This window comes from Notolabrus celidotus, chromosome 7 (genome assembly GCF_009762535.1).
Source record: "Notolabrus celidotus isolate fNotCel1 chromosome 7, fNotCel1.pri, whole genome shotgun sequence".
NCBI lineage: Eukaryota > Metazoa > Chordata > Actinopteri > Labriformes > Labridae > Notolabrus > Notolabrus celidotus.
The window spans coordinates 15,166,856-15,185,552 of NC_048278.1; the positions used below are offsets into that span (position 1 = coordinate 15,166,856).

Genomic DNA, 18,697 nt, shown 5'->3' on the forward strand with positions numbered 1-18,697 from the left:
GACCGCCATCGGTTTGGGAGTCTAGTTTAACACCTCAGTGTTTATTGATTTAAGTGTGTCATCAGTTATTATTATTATTATTATTTATTTTTTACCTCCGATTTAAATTTAACTCCTTAGTTTTAAAGAGACCTCATTAAAAATACCATAAAATTTTAATGGAATGTAAGCTTCTTTCAGAGATTTGAATTCATTTTTTTATTATATATATATCAATAATTTTGTGTTTCCCTTTTTCACAATTTAATTTCCATCACAAATGGTCACATAATTATTATTTTAATCCCCACTTAACCTAGTGGGGCTGTATAACAAAAATGTTAAAAGTTGAGACATTTGCCTCATTTATATTTAAAAGTTTGTCAACTGCAAAGCTCAGAGAAGAAGGAGAGCTAAATGAGGACAGAAATGTAAAGATAAATATTCCTGCAGAAGTCCTGTTCACCTTTTCTGACATAGCCTTCAATGGAAATGTTCAGTTTAATGTGAATTAGAACAAAAAGCTGGCTAATGCAAAAAAATCTTCAGATATCCGAATGCAATTTCAAAGATTGAGAGGGTTTTTAATGGACTGGTATCAGCTATATATAGCCTGATTCATTTCCATTGATCAATTAACATTAACCCACAGCACTCACTCTGTGCTACTGCTGTTTCAGGAACAGAGGCTTTACAGAGTCAATTTATGTGCATTACAGAGATATTTTGCAGCAGTATAATGACTCTAAAGTGCATCTTAGCTTCAGTGTTCATTTAAATGATGAAGACAGGCTGCCAAACATCTGCCCAAACTCTGCAACAAAATCAGATCCACAAAGTCACTGATATCTTTTCCGGTAACTAAACTGGGAAAGTTGTGTTTTAGGATTCAAACTGCTGATACAGTTTTTTCTGACATGTTTCAACTAGACTGGCAATGGATATATTGTATTTCAGAGTAACTAGCAGCACCCTTCACTCAAAAGAATAGAAACCATTAACAATGAACTAATTAAACCTGCAAGTGAGACATTATTTTAACAAAAATCTTAAAGAGGTGTTAGGAAGAGACGAATCAGGGTTCATGGAGGTATTTCTATCGTTAGTCCAGATCAGGCAACAAAATTATCTCCAAATTATATAACGCCATACAATTATCCAAACAAGAGAATACAGATTACATTAGGAAGAAATGGGAAAAAGAAGTGAAGGTAATGATCACACAGGAAAGCTGGGAGAAAATATGCCAGCTACAATGGTTCTCAACCGGGTCAAACACATGGCGGGAGTTTTGTTGGAAAAACATTACAAGATTTTTTATCACTCCCGTTCAGAAACGCTATCAAGGTAGTGGGGATGCTTGCTGGAGACTTTGTGGGTCTAATGGAGCCAACCACTTCCATATTTTTTGGGATTGTCAGACCATCAGGCCTTACTGGGAGGAAATCCACAGACATATAAACAATGTATTTTATGTAAACATTCCATTTAATTGTGAAGCCATGTACTTGGGCAATGTATTGGTTGACACATGGAACATCAATGACAATAAACTGTTAGCTATACTATTGGCAGCCAGTAAGAAATCCATCACAAGAAAATGGTTAAAAGTAGAACCTCCCACCGTTGATGAATGGATTGAAATTATCCATGAGATTTATGTTATGGAGAAGATATCTTTTCCCTAAAAGTTGAAAAAGGAAAATTTTATAAGATCTGGACCAAATGGACTGAGTACGTAAAACCAATAAGATCTGACTTCACTTGACTTTTACTGTGCTTTGTGTAAACCTGCTCTCTTTTTTTCCATTGTGTTTTTGATTGTCTGAGGGGTGCGCTTCCCGGTTCTTACTTGTTTTGTTTTGTTATTGTTTCTAACTGAGATAAATACTGGTCCGTAACAGAAAATCCTGGAAGGGCAATAAGTGTAAAATTATCTGACTTTTCTGTGTCCATCTTTATTTATTTTTCTTGAAAGACTAAGGTTGCTATTAATGTATGTGATGGATTGAATTTGCCTTTCCAAATAAAAAGATAATTTCAAAAAAAAAACCAATGAACTAATTAAATGTATGTAAAGGTGAGCTCACCTCCACACAGTTGTCGCAGACAGAGCAGTGGGAGCACCGTGGCGGTCTGTAAAAGCGGCAGGTTGAACACCACTTCATCCTGACCTGGATTCCTCTGATCTCGACCGTCTTGTAGAGGGGAGCACGGAAATCGTCCTCCTTGTCTTCGTCCTCCTCCGCTACAATAATGGGGGGAAAAAAAGGCAGAACACAAACAAAATAAATAATAAGAACCAACCTCAGAACGCACACACAAATTGCTCCCTGATCAATCCCTCAGCTCCACATCTACTAGTTTGGCTTGATTTTCATGCAATTTTCATAGGAAATGGGTAACTAGACTCAAAATGCAAATCTAGTATTGTTAAACTTAGGCAGTTTATATGTTTTGTGATCCAAATGTATGATTGGTAAAAACAAATTTGGAACAGTTCCTGCAGATTTCCTACAACATAACATTTTAGAGGGAAAAGATAAAAGTGCATACACAATAAGTCCTTGTTTCTGCTACTGACAGGGTTGGATTGTTATTAGTGTCTGATGACATTGCAGAAAAATCCTGACGGAGACCTTATTACTTAAAGAGAAAGAAACGTTTTTAACCAATAACAGCTGCGACATCCCTATCCTCAAAGACACCAGACTCCGAGGACAAAACCAGTGTTTTTAATGCACAGAGAAAAGGAGTTGATGTCTCACTCAGTTATCATGTATTTAGTATTATTGAGTGTAACTGTATTAAATAGTGCTCAACTCTGATTTTGTTGAACTGGGGAGACGCAAGTAGTTTCACTGACAGACAGAGTGTGCAACTCAGAGAGAGCAAGAGAGAAAGGGGGAGAGAGAGAGAAAGGGGGGGAGAGAGAGAGAGAGAGAGAGAGAGAGAGAGAGAGAGAGAGAGAGAGAGAGAGAGAGAGAGAGAGAGAGAGAGAGAGAGAGAGAGAGAGAGAGAGAGAGAGAGAGAGAGAGAGAGAGAGAGGATCAAGATTTGGATCAAGAAAAATGCAAACATGCATCAAACAAACATCACACACATGCAACAGATTAAAAATTCATGCACTCACCTCTCGGGAAGATGCCTGGGTCCATGAACGTGGCCATACAGAAGTTAGCCAAAACAAACAGGAAAATGACTCCATTGTAAATTGGCACAGCTACTGAGAAACGCTCTGAGAGCCAGGGACACCTGTAACAGGAACAAAGACGACAAATCAAGTTACTTATATAGCTCTTTTCTAGTCTGTCTGACCACTCAAAAGCGCTTTTGCATACTGCTTGTCACATTCACCCATTTATACCCATTCACTCACTGATGGTAGAGGCTGCTATTTAGTGAGGGACCATCAGTATTAGCTAATCTCATTCGTACACATTCACACACCGCTGAACAACAGTGGGAGCAAATTGGGGTTCAGTGTCTTGCTCAAGGACACTTCGGCATGTGACTGCAGGAGCTGGGATCGAACCGCCAACCCCCCAATTGATAGACAACCCACTGAGCCACAGCCGCCCCAATACACATTTTGTGTTATCTATTTATGTTAAAATGCAAATATAAAATATGGGTCATATATTACTCATATTTTGTTCTACATAAGGTTTTCAGTGACCAATCAATTTCACAATTAATTGCCTTATAAAATGACCCGCTTATTTAATCGTAAAGAGTCTGCTACACCAAGTATTTCCGCTGTCACTCTAAAAAGGGGTCCAGTACATTAGGTTTGGAGCAATCTGTATGGCATGGAAACAAAGTGACATCTGCTGTGCACCAGCTCAATGTGGTCAAACTCATCAAACTCAACCACCCATCAATAAATGCTGAGTAAACGTAATATATAATAGCTGAGTGATATTACGTGGTGGAAAGTTACTCAGTGCAAAATTTTGTTGGAAATTTAACAGAAACATTTCATAATACAATAAATGGGGTAAGGTCAGTGGTACCCAAACTTTTTCTGTGGGGACCCCCTTTGTTGGTGAAATTATTTCCAGTTAGCAATTCAGAATTGGGTGTATTGTTTTTATTAAGCCGCCCGTCATAATTCCACACCCCCTATAACCACTGGTGTAGGGAATGTTGAGCTTTCAGTCCAAAATAAACAAACAGGCCGCAGTGCAACATGAAGTCTATGGAAGTGCAAAAATAGTCCTCTAGAGGGCCTTGGTCAGTGACCATTCAATGCTGCTTTATCTCGTCTGTGTGGATTAAATACAAAGCTTTGTAGGTTAAATTACGGCATATAAAACAACTAGTTCAGTAGTAGAAATAGTTTAAGTCAAAAAGCCAACAATAATTTTATTAACCCATGTTTGAAATCAAAACGGGATGATATAGTTTTTGCTAATCTTTACTTATTTAATTATGTATTAATACTAATTTTCATATTAATTACATGTTTCTGCTTCAAATGGCAGCATTTACAACACATAATTGTAACTACTTCTACTAACTATAATCATACCATTAAAATTTGTAATAGTTGCATCCCTGAGGTAGGCTACACGTACAGCCTCTGCATTTTTCTCCAATTCAATATCTTACTGTAATACCTGTTTTAACTAAAGAAAATCTAATTAATAAAGCTACTTAAAGGCATTTTGAAATAATCAGCATTGGCCGATACCTGTGCACTCACAAGGTTGATTACAAAAATAAACGAATAATGTCTGCAGACATTGCAGGCAGCCTCATCATGGTTGCCACTTAATAGAGAGTATATAGTTTATGAGCAGGCTGTGCGATGCAAATGAAAAAGTTATTATATTTTAATTGGCTTGTTTGCTTGGATTGCATATTTGGCTGGTAACAGAGTCTGTCAGCGAAAAAAACCAAAATGGTTAGAATGGTTTGGGAAGATCCCTGTGCCTTCGCTTTAGCTCATGCACCCTGCTGTTAGCCTAAATTTCCTCATTAACATATTTGTCTCATCCTAAATGAAATGACAGCTCTCTCATATCTGCTATTGGCTAGTATTTCATCGAAGTTCTGTTATGATGTATAGAATAATGCACTTTAATATTGCCTCTGATATACTGTATGTCCTGAAATCTGTAGCATAACCCAGCAAATTGTTGTATTTCATTATTACTGAAACTCCATCTCTTAAATGGTAATGTGCATGAACAATGGAATGGAACTGTAGCTGATTTATCTCTTAATTGTTATCATAAAACTTTATTGAATCCCCCCCAAAAAATGCAATATATAACCATTATCTATCGACCACAGGCTGACCTACTCTCCAATTATCGACATCTGCAGTTGAAGAAACCTTATTGGTTGATATGATTTTTAAAAGTCTTTAAAAAAATGTCTCTATTGTTGTCAATTTCAGCTCTTATTTCTATGATTGGTTTGTTCCTATCAGGAGCACTTCAGGTTGCATGTTTTATATAAACAGCACCACAAAAATATTGTCACTATGAGATCTGAAAGTTTTAGTTTTTTTTGTCAATGGAGACAAAAATAGCCTTCGTATTAGTTCATCCTTGCAATGGCTGAGTGGTGATACTTAACTGCCATTTTATTGTATTCAGCAATAAAACTACCCAATAAAAAAGTAACAACAAATATTAAAATCATTACGGCTTTATGGCCCCCATGTAGGTTTCTTTGTTGTTTGTAGAGGGAGCATGAGTGTGACGATAGGCTGACTCAAGGAGAAACAAACAGGGAGAGACTGGATGATGGGCTTTTGTCAGGGTGACAGATGTTGGCCTATTTTCTCCTCGCTAATCTGAAGCACAGAGCTGACTGCCCACCACGCTTACCACACACACACACACAAACAGTTTACATTTTCTCACATATGCATCCGCAATTACACACACACTGTTATTATCACACACACCTGTCAATATGACTTTCTCACATCAGACCTTGTACACGTTTTCCCCACAGACATCCCTTCACATGCTTCAGCTCTAACTAACATTTTTTCCTTATCACACATACACAGAATGACACACAATTCACCATAAGGTGTCAGCAAGATTAGAGATGACAGTATGTAACACCACTGTCAGAGACTCTCAGGCAGCTGAAGGCCTGGAAAGTCTGTTTATAAATGAACATAAACTCGGTTCAGTTAAATTTTCTGTTTTCAGGTTGTTTTTTTGAAAACCAAACTCCATCTAAATCCCTCTTCTCTCCAGTGCGTGACCCCGACACAACTATGTACCTAATAATGACAGACACAGCTTGGTTACAGTTGATATCCGATATCAGTTCTACTAACCAGGTTAAGTGAAACTGTTGGAGGCTTTTGTGTAGACTGGAACTGCAGCAGCCTGGTTGTGGACATTTATTGGACAAAAAAATCATCCAAAATGACCTATTAGTTTTATCTACATATGGCATAAGAGATTAAAAGATCTCAATAGGTTGTAGTAATACAATTTGTATTGATACAGATGATTCACTTCCGACATTTCTAACTGAAAATAAACAGATCTAATAGCCCATCACAAAAGAGTTATGAAAAGGCCATTCATGCAGTATTCACACGTACCCAAAACTCCTGAAAAGTAAACATTTTTTGGGTGAGCTGCATGTGTGAACTTAAACTGCTAAAATTTATACCCTAACTTTACCTGGCCTTTCCCCTGCCAGCTTCATATGACAATATCTACAAGAAGTCAGAATGAGGACGTGAGAATGCAACCGGAAGTGTTCAGGAAAACTCCTTGCAACTGAGCAGTGGGGATGATGACCACTGTATCATGCGACCAGTGTGAACCCAGAAAGAGCGACAGGATTTGTCATCATATGAGAATAGAATCATCCAAGGATAAAGGAGGAGAATCACTTCAAGACGAGAACAGAGATGTCTGAACATCTGTCCATTAACAAAAAGTTTAATTAAAAATAAAAAGAATCATCTCCGTCCAACTGTCTATCACTCCCTCATCCAACTTAGAAGCTAAGATTATTTTTATGAGCCTGCTCCACACATGGATATTCAGCGTGTTAACATTTTGTATGCCTTTATATGACCCGTAGCTTTCAACACCGTCACTTATATGCATTGTGTTGCTTTGGAAAAAATGATTTAGGCAAAAACAAACGCATTTGGTTTTGTTTTTGTCATAGGAAACATCTAAGGTTTTTTTTAAATGATTAATCGATAGTTGATCGTTAACATCTACAAAGATTTTCTATTTTGCCTCAGTTTATTTTAAATGGGAAGTGATTTACGGAAAGAAAAGGAACATTTTAATCAATTTAACGTATTAATGTAAGTAAGTGGTGTAAGTGGTGGGACAATTAATATTCTGTTATAAAAACAAACATCATGATACTTTGATCAGGATTTTTTGTAGTGGCACATTGTATATTTTTCTCTCATTGTGCTGGCCTTATACAAACCTAGTCTGAGCATGGTCATAGTGGTTTGACCTTTAGTAAATAATATATAAAAAGCAAAGCAAACCTTGTCGTCATTGTTTGATGAAGAAGGCCCTGGTCTCTATTATCACTAATACTGTGTTGACTATATCTAATTTATTTTGGCTTGTGATTGGGCCTGTAAGGGTGTGATAAACTTACGTGAAGCAGAAGAAGAGCGTGGTAGAGCCAACGAGGAAAAAAGTTGCCGCCGATACAGGGACGTAGCGGGAGGGTCGCAGGGGTCTGCTGGCGGGGACCACAGTGTGAGGGAGGGGTGAGGAGGATGGACCCCGCCCTCCACTCTTACTGCTGCCAGCTGGCATCACTTCCTGTGTGGCAATGTGTGTGTTTGCTCTGCAACTGCTATTCCAAAGGGTATCTCATTCAGAGTTTGATGTTTCTGAAGGTGCTTTGAGTTGAGTTTGGGGTAGAAATGATGGCGCAGCAAAAAAAATTCAAGGAAGTGGTTGATGATTGCTTCCTTCTTTATGAAGAAAAGAGGAACATACTCCTGTGCATCACAACACTGAGATGGAAGTAGAAGCCTTTTTTCTTAGGGTTCTTAGGTCAATCCTGATCTTCTGTGGGTGTGCTTTTGAGATTAAAAGGAGCTTACAGGTCCCTCGCAGTAAAGGCCTTGTTTTTTTCAGTGAGCCAGAAAAACAGGTGGGAGGGCGGTGTGAACTAATAAGCCACTGATGTAAAGAAGATGAGGTGTCTGGACAATCTCCAAAAGATTTGTATATAAATACAGACCAAGATCACTAGTTTGAGCAATAGAAAATAAAAACAAATATAAAACGGATCATGCTTATGGAGTGTAAGAGAACACCTGGTTTGTTTATAAAAAAAAAAGAGGCTTGGTGAAAGAAAAAACGTGGTTGACATTAAAAAGTACAGAAAAAATATTTACAGACCACTTTTACGAGAGAATAATTTAATCCTAGAGTGACAGTGTTGTGTGGAAGTCCAAACCTGATGGACAGATGGACTAATGAACCTTTGCCTGATTTGAACCTGCCATGGTTTCATTTAATTGGTGTGTAATTAGGAGTTTACTGAGGTAAAAGAGTTAGCAGAGGTAGACCTGTTCAAAAACAACTCTAAAGAAATAAAAAGTAGCTTGAAGAGATATTATCTGACTTGGCCTCCTATTTTTCAGATGTAGGTGCTTGTGAAATATTTGGAGAATCAAATCCAATTCAAACTCACAGGAGATCAACAGTTGATGTGTGAAAAAGTCTTGCAAATAAAAAATGACAACCCCTCTCCCCTGCTCTCTGTCAGCAAAGGAAGCAATCTGCTTTCAGTTTCAGTCCAGGACTCGTATTAGAAACAGGAGTCTGTAAGCGGGCCAGTGGAGCAGCCTGGTTTTCCTGTGTCGGGGCATCCCTAAACCCCGTCGCTGGCTGATTCAGACCAGCTCACCTGCCTGCCGTACCTGGGATGTGATTGGTTGACAAAAAGCAAGAATAGATGGAGGGGTTCTTTCCAAAGCATATGAGGGGAAACCCAGGGGAACATCCATTAGTATCCATGTAAGTGGAATATCTTGAGAGAGAGCTATGATTTCAGTGTTGATCCTTGTGGTAGAAAATGCTCATATCTGATATATCAGCTAGTAACTGGAACATAGAGCTTCTTACTTCTCCTCCACTGGTCTCCTCTTTTGCTGTATTAGTGGACTGTTATGTAATTCTTGGCCTTACAGTTATTTTCTCCAGGGCCTTCCCTTGGCTTCCTTCCCCAGCGGAGGGCACTGAGGCTTGGATAACGCCCTCTCACAACAATCCCTCGGAGGATTCAGACTCTCAAGAGGAAAATAACCCCAACACAATGTAAAATTCTGTGGCTTTGATGTAGTAGAAATGGAGACTCCCAGGGCCATCGGTTTCCAGAGAATATCCAGAATTTAAGAAATGTTCCTTGTTCAATGGCGATCAGAGACCTACTTGTTTGTGACAGGCTGACTAAGTTTGTATATTTCTACAGCTTGTTCTTGGTGGATCAAGACTCTGCATCTGAAAAGTAATAACAGAAAGAATGGTTGGTGAAAAATCACATATTAGTGTACATTTATTTTAAATCAATAACTCTTCTCAGTCAGCTTTAGATAAGAGGAATATCTTGTGTTTGTATTGCACTAGTCTACATCATGCTGGTTCTGAATTGTTGCTGCACACTAAAAGCTTAAAGTTGAAACTTTAAACAAACCCCAACAATCACCGGTGCTTGGTAACAATTATAGGGGAAACTTGGACTTCCTTAACTCTTATTAACAGTGTTAGCTTACAGCTCAAAAGACTGGAGAACAATTATTTTAGGGAGTTTTCACTGCAGGAACTTTTCAGACTGACCAAGAGCCTGAGATGGAATTCAGTCTGGGAATTAACCCAGGGAATGCATGTCAGGGTTGTCATGCTATCAGAATTTCAAACTCTGACACTGGTAATAATAAACAAAATGCTATCAATACCTATTTCAACACCATGGCAACAAAAATGAACCTCTGAGCACCAAAACTTGAGTATTTTTAATGTTTTTTTTCACCTCTGGTATGCACACAGTGCTGGAACAGAAAAGGTCACAACACACAAATCAACATCCGACACACTGCTTACAGCAATAAAAAGCAAAATAAAAAAGATTTTGGACTCAGATTAAAATATTATCTCTCAGTAAACACATACTCCAGTTTAAGTGTGTGTGGTGGGCTCTTAATCAACTGACAATCTGCCCTCTGTATGATGAATGCATGATTTTCTCATTACATTGTTGTGTTGGAGACATTTGTGTGAGTCATTTAGCAAAAAATGTGGACTAGCAGACAGTCCTCATGTCTGGACTTAAAGAATATATACAGCAATCAGGTAACATCTGTGTCTCTCACTTCTGCGCTCTATCTAGCTGCAAAAGACACAAATCTAACCTGTGCTTCTTTAGGAGACACCTAAAGGACCTAACAAAAAGTTGGTGTTTGCCAACCTGTGAAAAAGTCTGAAGCAGTCTTTGCATTCGATTAGTTTTGCTTTACCTGATTTGCTCCTTTTCATATTCAGAAAATAAATGATGATGTTCTCTCTAAAAGGAAACCCTCTGCTTTGATTGATAATGCCGGTTTTCATTTAGGGGTTGTTGCAGTCCATTCTGCACTAACTTGGTTTTGGATCATTCTGAAATGCCATATTCATAACAATGAATGAATGAATGAATGAATGAGACTTCATTCACATGCAGATCACCTGTTGTGATAACATATTGAGCAAGACACTTCTGAACATGTGTCCAAAGTGTCATCTGGTGTATTTATAAAACATGACATGTGGGGGAGTGAAGAAGAATAAGTTGAGCAAATCAAAGTCGATCATGGGCACCCAATAAAAGAAATTGGAGGGCTAAAAAAAAAAAAGTGTATATATTAACTAACACAAATAACACAGGCTGTTTGCAGGGTGTTAAAGTGAATCCAAAAAATCTTGGTTAATTAATGGCTAGTCTCAAAAGTGCATGATTCAATTTGCAGCAGCGTTTTCTGTGAGTGCTACATTTTTAAATGTCAGTGTAGCAATCTATCTGTTCCTTTATGGTGGGATTCAAAAATCTAACACAGAACACTAACAATTACCAGTAAAGCTGCCACCTGCCTCTCTGCCTCCTGTCACAGACTCAAGACCGGCAGAGAGACACATAACCTGTACTCTGCTGTTTACTTTATGGACCCAGTCCTACAACCCTGCAATCAATACGCAGATGAGTGCACCTGGCATGATGGATGGCCCGTCATCATACATTTTATATATCACAGCAGTCCTGTTCATCAGCATTAACTGCTCTGCTCCTCATCTCTTTTCTTTTAGCTCAACTTGTATTGATGTTCATGGGGATTTTAGCCTTTTCACATTCTAGAAAGTCAAGGGAAACAAAGAAAATCTCCTCAAACAGCAGTTTTCTGTCCCTATAGATGAGACAAACTCAAAGAAAACAGTACTCAGTGTGGTTGAAATAAAGATTAGCATCTGTTTTCAGCAGGAATGCGTTGATGCTCGTCAAACAAAAATATTCAAGCTCTTCCGTCCACCATAAGGGCGGTACTAATGATTTTCTGATTCACTTTTTTTTCCATCTTTGTCCCTGCACATTTGTACAAATCTGAAAGGAAAATAAACTTCTCAAAGATCATACAGTACAGTTCACTGATAACCTGTGGCTGAACTTTGGGGACACCATGTCATAGTCACTGCAAGAGTAGAGAAAAACAGAATTATCTGAAACAGATTCAAAAGAACTGGAGGCTCCTCCTGCTTCCCTTAAGTCCCCATTGTGGACACACTGTGGGACACAACGGCCTGACAATATTAGTGGGCAATATGGCCACAAGAGAGCCACTTCACGATAACCCCTCCTCCACCCCCTACTGTAAGCAGTTATTTCTCCTAGCCCAGCAAGGAAATGGAGCTACTCCGGACCATTTTCTTGGTTAAGAGCCAGTTCAAAAGCCAAAGAACTGGTTCCATTTAGGCACTGGCTCCGAACCAGCCCTGGAACTAACTTGGTGGTAAGGCTGTGCCAAATCAGACTGTCCACGGTAATACCGGTATACATTTTTCTGATAAAAAAGTGTCATATCTTGGTATAATTGATTAAATGACCAGATTAAGAATGACGCTCCAGAACAGAGACAGGCAGACGTACACGCTCACTGATCAAAGAGCTCTGTGTCCTCCTCTTCCTGTCAAAGCTGATGTTAATGTTTCCAGTGAAAGAGCTCCGTCATCGGGTAAACTTGCCTTCTTTCCTCTCAAAGTTTAATGTCAGCTGATAACAGCAGCATTAAGTGGTTGTGTCTGGGGCTTTAACATCGGCTATGTTCTGGATTTAACTCGACAGGAGCACAGCAGGGACTAATATTTCTATTATAATTGTTCTACCTGCTTGGAGATGTGTTTTAACTTAAGACTTGCTTGTCTAAAAAACAAGTCCTAAAACAAAAACAAAAACAGACACCCCAGGTTGTGTCTTTGTCACTAATGCACACCATGGGTAAAAATCCTCAATGAAGATGAGACAGATGCATGGAGGTGGGGAGGGCTGGTTCATTAAGCACACCTGCTGCAGGTAGGTGACCAAACTAACACTGAGCCCCTCAGATAATAACTCAGTCTGTCACAGGAATGCATCACTTTTATCTTTAAAGATTAGACGCACAGCGGGGAAACATGGATTTTGAATGTTCGGTGGTCAGCCACTGATGTTTTCGTCTTGTCATCGTCTCGTTAACAAAACGTACGTTCGTCAGAGCTTTTATTATCAGTGATGCACTTAAGCTAGTCATAGTCTAGTTTTCGTCATTAAAAAAATAGTCGTTGAGGAATATTTATAGTCATAATTTTCGTTAACGAAATCAACACTGTTCACAATAGTGCCTTTGGGTTTGGTTATGCTATAACTATCTTCTCTGCAATTTGGGAAAGGAAAAAAGAATATTGATGCCCTGTTTTAAACAGAAGACAACACTTTTAGCTGTTGTTACCCAGCTTGTATATAGATTGGAAAGAACGCTGTAACACTGGTAATTACTTCTAGACAGCAAAAGTGATGCCAGGGAAAAACCTGATCACACACGTCATATCTAATTAGTCCATAATAAGGAGGGTGGCATATTTAACCTCTGCCTGTTGACACTGGTAAAAATGTTAATGTCTGTCTCAGGCTGGTCTTGAAATTGGGGAAATACTGACAGTTTGCAGGCACATACTGTCTGTGAAAGCAGCTTGAGGAGCTACTGTGCCCCACCCAACTATGATAGAGAAAAGTGGTACAACATCCTGTCCTGTAATCAAGGCAATGGCAGCAGAACTGGTGAGACCATCTCTAAAGCCTGGTTTTTACTCCTGCATCGAATCGATGGCGTAGCCCACGTGCGTAGGTCTGCATAGCCCCTGTACCCATGCAGAGGCCTACACGCGTAGCTGACGCACACCTCCTCCAAAATGTAATAACGCGTTGAATGGAAGCGAAACACAAGCCCTGTGATTGGTCGGCTCTGCAGCATTGCATTTCCTGCATTTACAGCCCTCCCAGGATTCCCGCACATCTGCTGTGTATTTATCTCTTCCGACTTCTCCTCTCTATTCTTCCCTGTGAACATTGCTGTATGATAAACAGCAACATGTATCAGCTGTATATTAACATAACACGTTTGGAATTTACTCGCGATATTCACTATGTAACTAACACTTCCCATTTTGATTTCTAATGAGTGGAAATTAGTGTCAAATGTTCTGCAGATGGGCCCTTAAGAGCTAAATATATTTTACCGTTTTATTCTATTTAACAATAGTTTAACAGTAAAATTAATTTTAGAGTCAGTATATTCTAAACCAGTATAAGAAGAATACATTTTTATTTAACAAACATGAGAAGGTACTGTAATGAATGATCTGGGTTTTTCTGTCATCTTCGCATGCAAGTGAATCAATATGGAAGGATACTAATCAACATTGTTATTGAATCAAATTGTGACCCTAAGAATCAAAAAATGAATTGTGAGGTTCTTTACAATACCCAGCCCAGGTGGTTATTATAGAAAATACTTCCAGGGTGAGACCCATGCGCCTTGGTCCCTTACTTAAAATCTCTTCCTCTAAAAGATGTTGCCGTTGAGGATGATTTGGTGCAGCTGTTGATGACGCACTGCCCGTGTTTTAAAACCATAGGCAGTACAACGAATATTTCCCAAGCATTCAGCATTTTTCTTTTTTTTTTTCTCTGCCATTGGCTATTGATAAAATAGTGGATGAGCTTTCACCCTCTACTGCTCGCAAAAATGGTGTCTCCGCACCTGATTGCATGTGATAGAGAGGAAGAGATGCAACAGACAGCAATACAACAGTAGAGCACGTCTCTACAGGGGTGCGCTGATACTTCCAACTTTTTTTAACTGTTAACTGCTCTTATTTATTTACTCCTGTAACTTTACCACCTAGCAGAGTACTTGTGTGTCTTTCCCAATTAGGGTAGACCTCCTATCCAAACTTGATACAAAAGTAATCCAGGCATAAGGTAGTGATAAGTACGAAAAATGCTTTACAAATGTATTTTTTAGGTAATATTTCCTCTAAGACTTGGACAACTGGGTACCTTGCACTCTAAGAAAATTGTGAAAAATTATATATAGAAAATGAGAGAATATTTGTTTACCAAGATGCTTTCAGTTTTCTTTAAAAAAGAAACCTACATAAAATTTTCTCATATGCTTTAAGGATTAAACTAATTTTCATTTATATAATTTTCTATTAATAACAGTTGTAGAGCTTTGTATTCTCATGCAATTTATTGTTGGGCATTAGATCAACAATCTGTGTATTCCCACACAGCTACTTTTCTAAATAAACATAACTGATCTGAGCCTGAACACTGCTTCCCTTCTTCATGCAGAATCCGTACCCTATAGACAGATACTATAAATATTACAACCCCCCCAAAGATACAATAGCACCTTCTCACATCGAAAGGAGCTTACAGCATTGCCAGCACTTCCACGCATAAAGCCTGGGTGTGTATGGCCCGTCGCAGTCACGGCAGCAGTTACAGCCTCGCGCACCAAATCGGCAAAATGATGCTCTTTTGCTCATTAATGCCACCAACCTCATTTCCAGATCTTGTGAATCCAACCTGGATTGTAATGTGTCGCTGCAGATATATATATAGTTCGGATTGAAAGCATCTCAAATGCACGGATAGAATGATTTATAGATACAGTGGAGCCAGGTAACACGCAAACCCTAATTGATTCAGTCACACGGCCCAGTAGCGCTAGGTTTGACAGTTCAGTAGACATGATTCAGCCAAGCAAAGGTGTGCCTTTTTTCCAAGACGTACAGAACAAGCCAGACTCCGATCATATTTCTCACAATTTAGTGTTCCAGCTATGATATACTATGATAACTTGGTAATATAATTGTCTTAATAAATCCCGCAATCATTTCCAAGCTTAATCTGTCGATCGGTGTGAATTTATAATGGTGCAGTGTCTTCTAGGGTTTGAGTGTCAGTAAGCGAAACAGTCGGTGTTCTGTCAAAATGTGCTACTTAGTCGCAAAATGCGACCGTAGGGCGAAACAGCAGAAACTCTCAATATCTCATATCAAAGTAAGCTCCAGATACAAAATTACTTTGCATTACACCGGTAGTAGCTTAATTTGTATTCTCAGAGTATGGGGAGCATGGTTTGATATTGTATCATAAAGCCTTTAATAATAGAAATTTTAGGGGAGGCGTATCTCGATGGACTTGTGTCCGCTATCAAATAATGCTCTCAGGACAGAGTCGCTTCATACAACACCGGTACCCACTGTTTTTACACATTAAGAAAGGGGAGCACTTTATTATAAAAACGTAAATTTTTAGGAGGAACATATTTGGTAGTGGGAGCATTCATTTATGGTCGCGGTGGCGAGCTCCTGGGATTCTGGCTTGCGCGTGCGCATATGTGTAAAGAGCCACTTAATAGCACATCTTGATAGGTAGCATTATTCGATAGAACACCGTTTCCAGGCAAATTGAGGAAACAGAATATGGCATAACGTTGTGTCAACGATATCCAACCCACATTGGACAGGGAAGCCGGGGTGGGGACGTAAGAGAGGACGATATTGACTCTGTAGACCTGGTATAAGGAGCAAATTTAGCAACAATTAAAATATTGATGTCACGTTATCAGTAGCTACCCTGCATTACAGTGGTGAGGATTATACATCCACAATAATGAAAGCAGGGTGGAGACTAATAACGTTAATGAGTCACAATGGCAGAAACATAACGGGACATTTAAAGCAAATTAAGGATATTAATTGCACATAAGCGTTACACCTAAGTGAAAACTATTCGTGGCTGAACGTGTGATTGGTAAGGCTCTTTTTAAACATAGCCTTTGTAAGCCTCTAACTACACAGGGTTGTAACCTGGCTAGCAGCAGGCTAACAATTCAGCTCACCTGTAGTTCTGAGTCCAAAAACCGTAAATTTGAGGTCCTGGTCTCTGTTATTTTACCATCACCTGGGGTAACAGTCAGACTCGACACATCCAATATCATCCAAACGGGTTATTCAGCTGTGCGGGTTCAGCTTTGGTGGCTAACGTTAGCTCTCCCAGCGCCAGCCTATTTTAAAGATAACGTTAAAAGGTTGGCTAGCCACAGTTAGCTGTACTAACTGTTAGCTGCTTGGCTCTATAAAATTATTTGCAGGCTCCTCCGCAAATAGGTAAGAAGGAAAGAAGAGAAGCGAATTCATACAATCCAAATCATGTGCTCTTCTCATATATCCATAATAATGGTCAACGGTACATTCCCAGAGGCCGACATATTTGTCACTACTACAAAACTCTGATGCCAGGGGTCCAACGGCAGAATTGTCGCAATAAGAATAGCGCTGATTCGCCAACGGGATCGTCAGTCAAGTTGTAAGCAAATCCCATTGGTCCTCTAGATGGAACCCCGCCCACCCGAGAGTGAACGTCATGATTGCACTAAATCGTGATTAAATGTATTCCCTGTACATCAGGAAGGCGTAGATAGGGTTGATTTCCCCAGATCTGATGTAGTTTTCAATTTGAATTGGATTTAAAGCTTTATACAAGGCAAAGATAAGTTATTGTACGTATTTCCTAGTATTATGTTTAACCAAATTATATAGAGATGCTTCCTAAACGTGATTTTGATGTGAATAGATTCCCCTTGCAACGATGTAATTTTAATGGGCAGGCATTTTTAGGTCGATTCCTTGTTTACCAATAAGATTTATCTCCCCAAGTCTATTTGGAGTAATACATATTAAAATTACAAAAACAATTCACTCTTTCACAACAAGTGGGTCCTACACAAAATATATCTGATATCTCAATTGGTTTAATTCTTAAAGACATTTGATTATCCAGTACCTGCAGGAGAATATAATATAGTTAATCTTAATTGGCAATTGATCACACAATACTCATTATTACAAATATTAGACTAACATAAAAGTAGCAGAAGTTTGCATTGAAATAATTAATTTTAATCTAGTCTGCAAGATATAGAAATGATCTTTTTGAATTCATTTTGTTGTGTAAACTGTCTCAGAAACAATCCTTCATTTATTTTAACGCAGAAGCTGATAGCCTAGCATCCGTGATGGTTTATCAAACAAGATCACTACTTGTTTCAATACCAGAGCAAAAATGGGTATTTGATATTCACACTATATTTGATTTCCAACCTGCACACAGTTGTCACAGCCCAACATTTGGCATAAATGCAAGGCAAAAACAATTTTTCCTTAAAATCATGTTGACTCAAAGTAACAAATATTGCTTAAATTATCATTCACAATCCAGAAGAGGTGTGTGGTGCTGTGTGTATCTTTATTTTCTCTTTTTCTTACAGATGTGGTCATTTTATATTTTGTGGATGTCAATCATTGTGCTCTGCAGGTGACTACTAAAATATAGGGACTAGGTGACATCGTGTCTCTCATCTCTGCTCTTAGTATGTCTGCAAATATTTTTTTAAAAGTAACACGTGCATCATAAAGACACCAAAGGCTTTTAACAAAACATTGGTATTTAGCAACTTGTAAATGAGAAGAGCAAAGCACTGTACCTACCATAGACTGTATAAATAATGGATGTAGTATCCGTGACGTCAACCATCTGTTCCTGAGCGCTACGGCGGCAGCCATAGTGGAAATGCGGAACTCAACCAGGCATAGTGTGACATAAAGAGGTGGGTTTGAGCCTCCTAGCCAACAGCTATGGAAAATTCAACCCCTGTACAGTATGTGCCGATAGAGAAATTAGCTATGTAAAGCCAAGCTGTTTTTTTAACCAGGCTGTAAACATGTTTATTATTGCTGCAAAGATGGTCTTTTTTAAATTGGTGTCTATCTGGTTTCCCGTGTTTCTGCAGCCAGTCTCAAGCGGATTCTCGGTGAATTTCAGTTTCTAACACTTTCGCATGGGCTTCATACTTTGAGACTGGAGGTTGCCGCTTGGTACCTACACAGTAGCCTATGCATGTGACCTCTCGTGTACCTCCTTACAAATGTAACCACCTCAAACAATACAGACAACAAGCCCTTCGATTGGTGCGCTGGGTAGAATCTTATCTCTTGCATTTACAACATTTCTGACATCGCCACCATCATCCTCTGACACTGATTCAGTACTGATTCCATTTCCTCCAACGTCTGCTCTCTTTCCTTATTGAGTTTAAGTCAGC

The 18,697-nt window shown here is 38.9% G+C and overlaps 1 protein-coding gene across 1 annotated transcript in view; it reads right to left on the reverse strand.

Annotated features, from left to right (window-relative positions):
* The window catches only part of zdhhc5a (zinc finger DHHC-type palmitoyltransferase 5a), a 32,014-nt gene extending 15,163 nt beyond the window's left edge, over nt 1–16,851 (reverse strand). The window contains 4 exon segments of the mRNA XM_034687994.1: nt 2,070–2,227; nt 3,113–3,234; nt 7,600–9,461; nt 16,436–16,851. Of these exon segments, the coding sequence (XP_034543885.1) occupies nt 2,070–2,227; nt 3,113–3,234; nt 7,600–7,763 (444 nt within the window). The 5' untranslated portion in view covers nt 7,764–9,461; nt 16,436–16,851.
* Between the last annotated feature and the right edge of the window lie 1,846 nt (nt 16,852–18,697).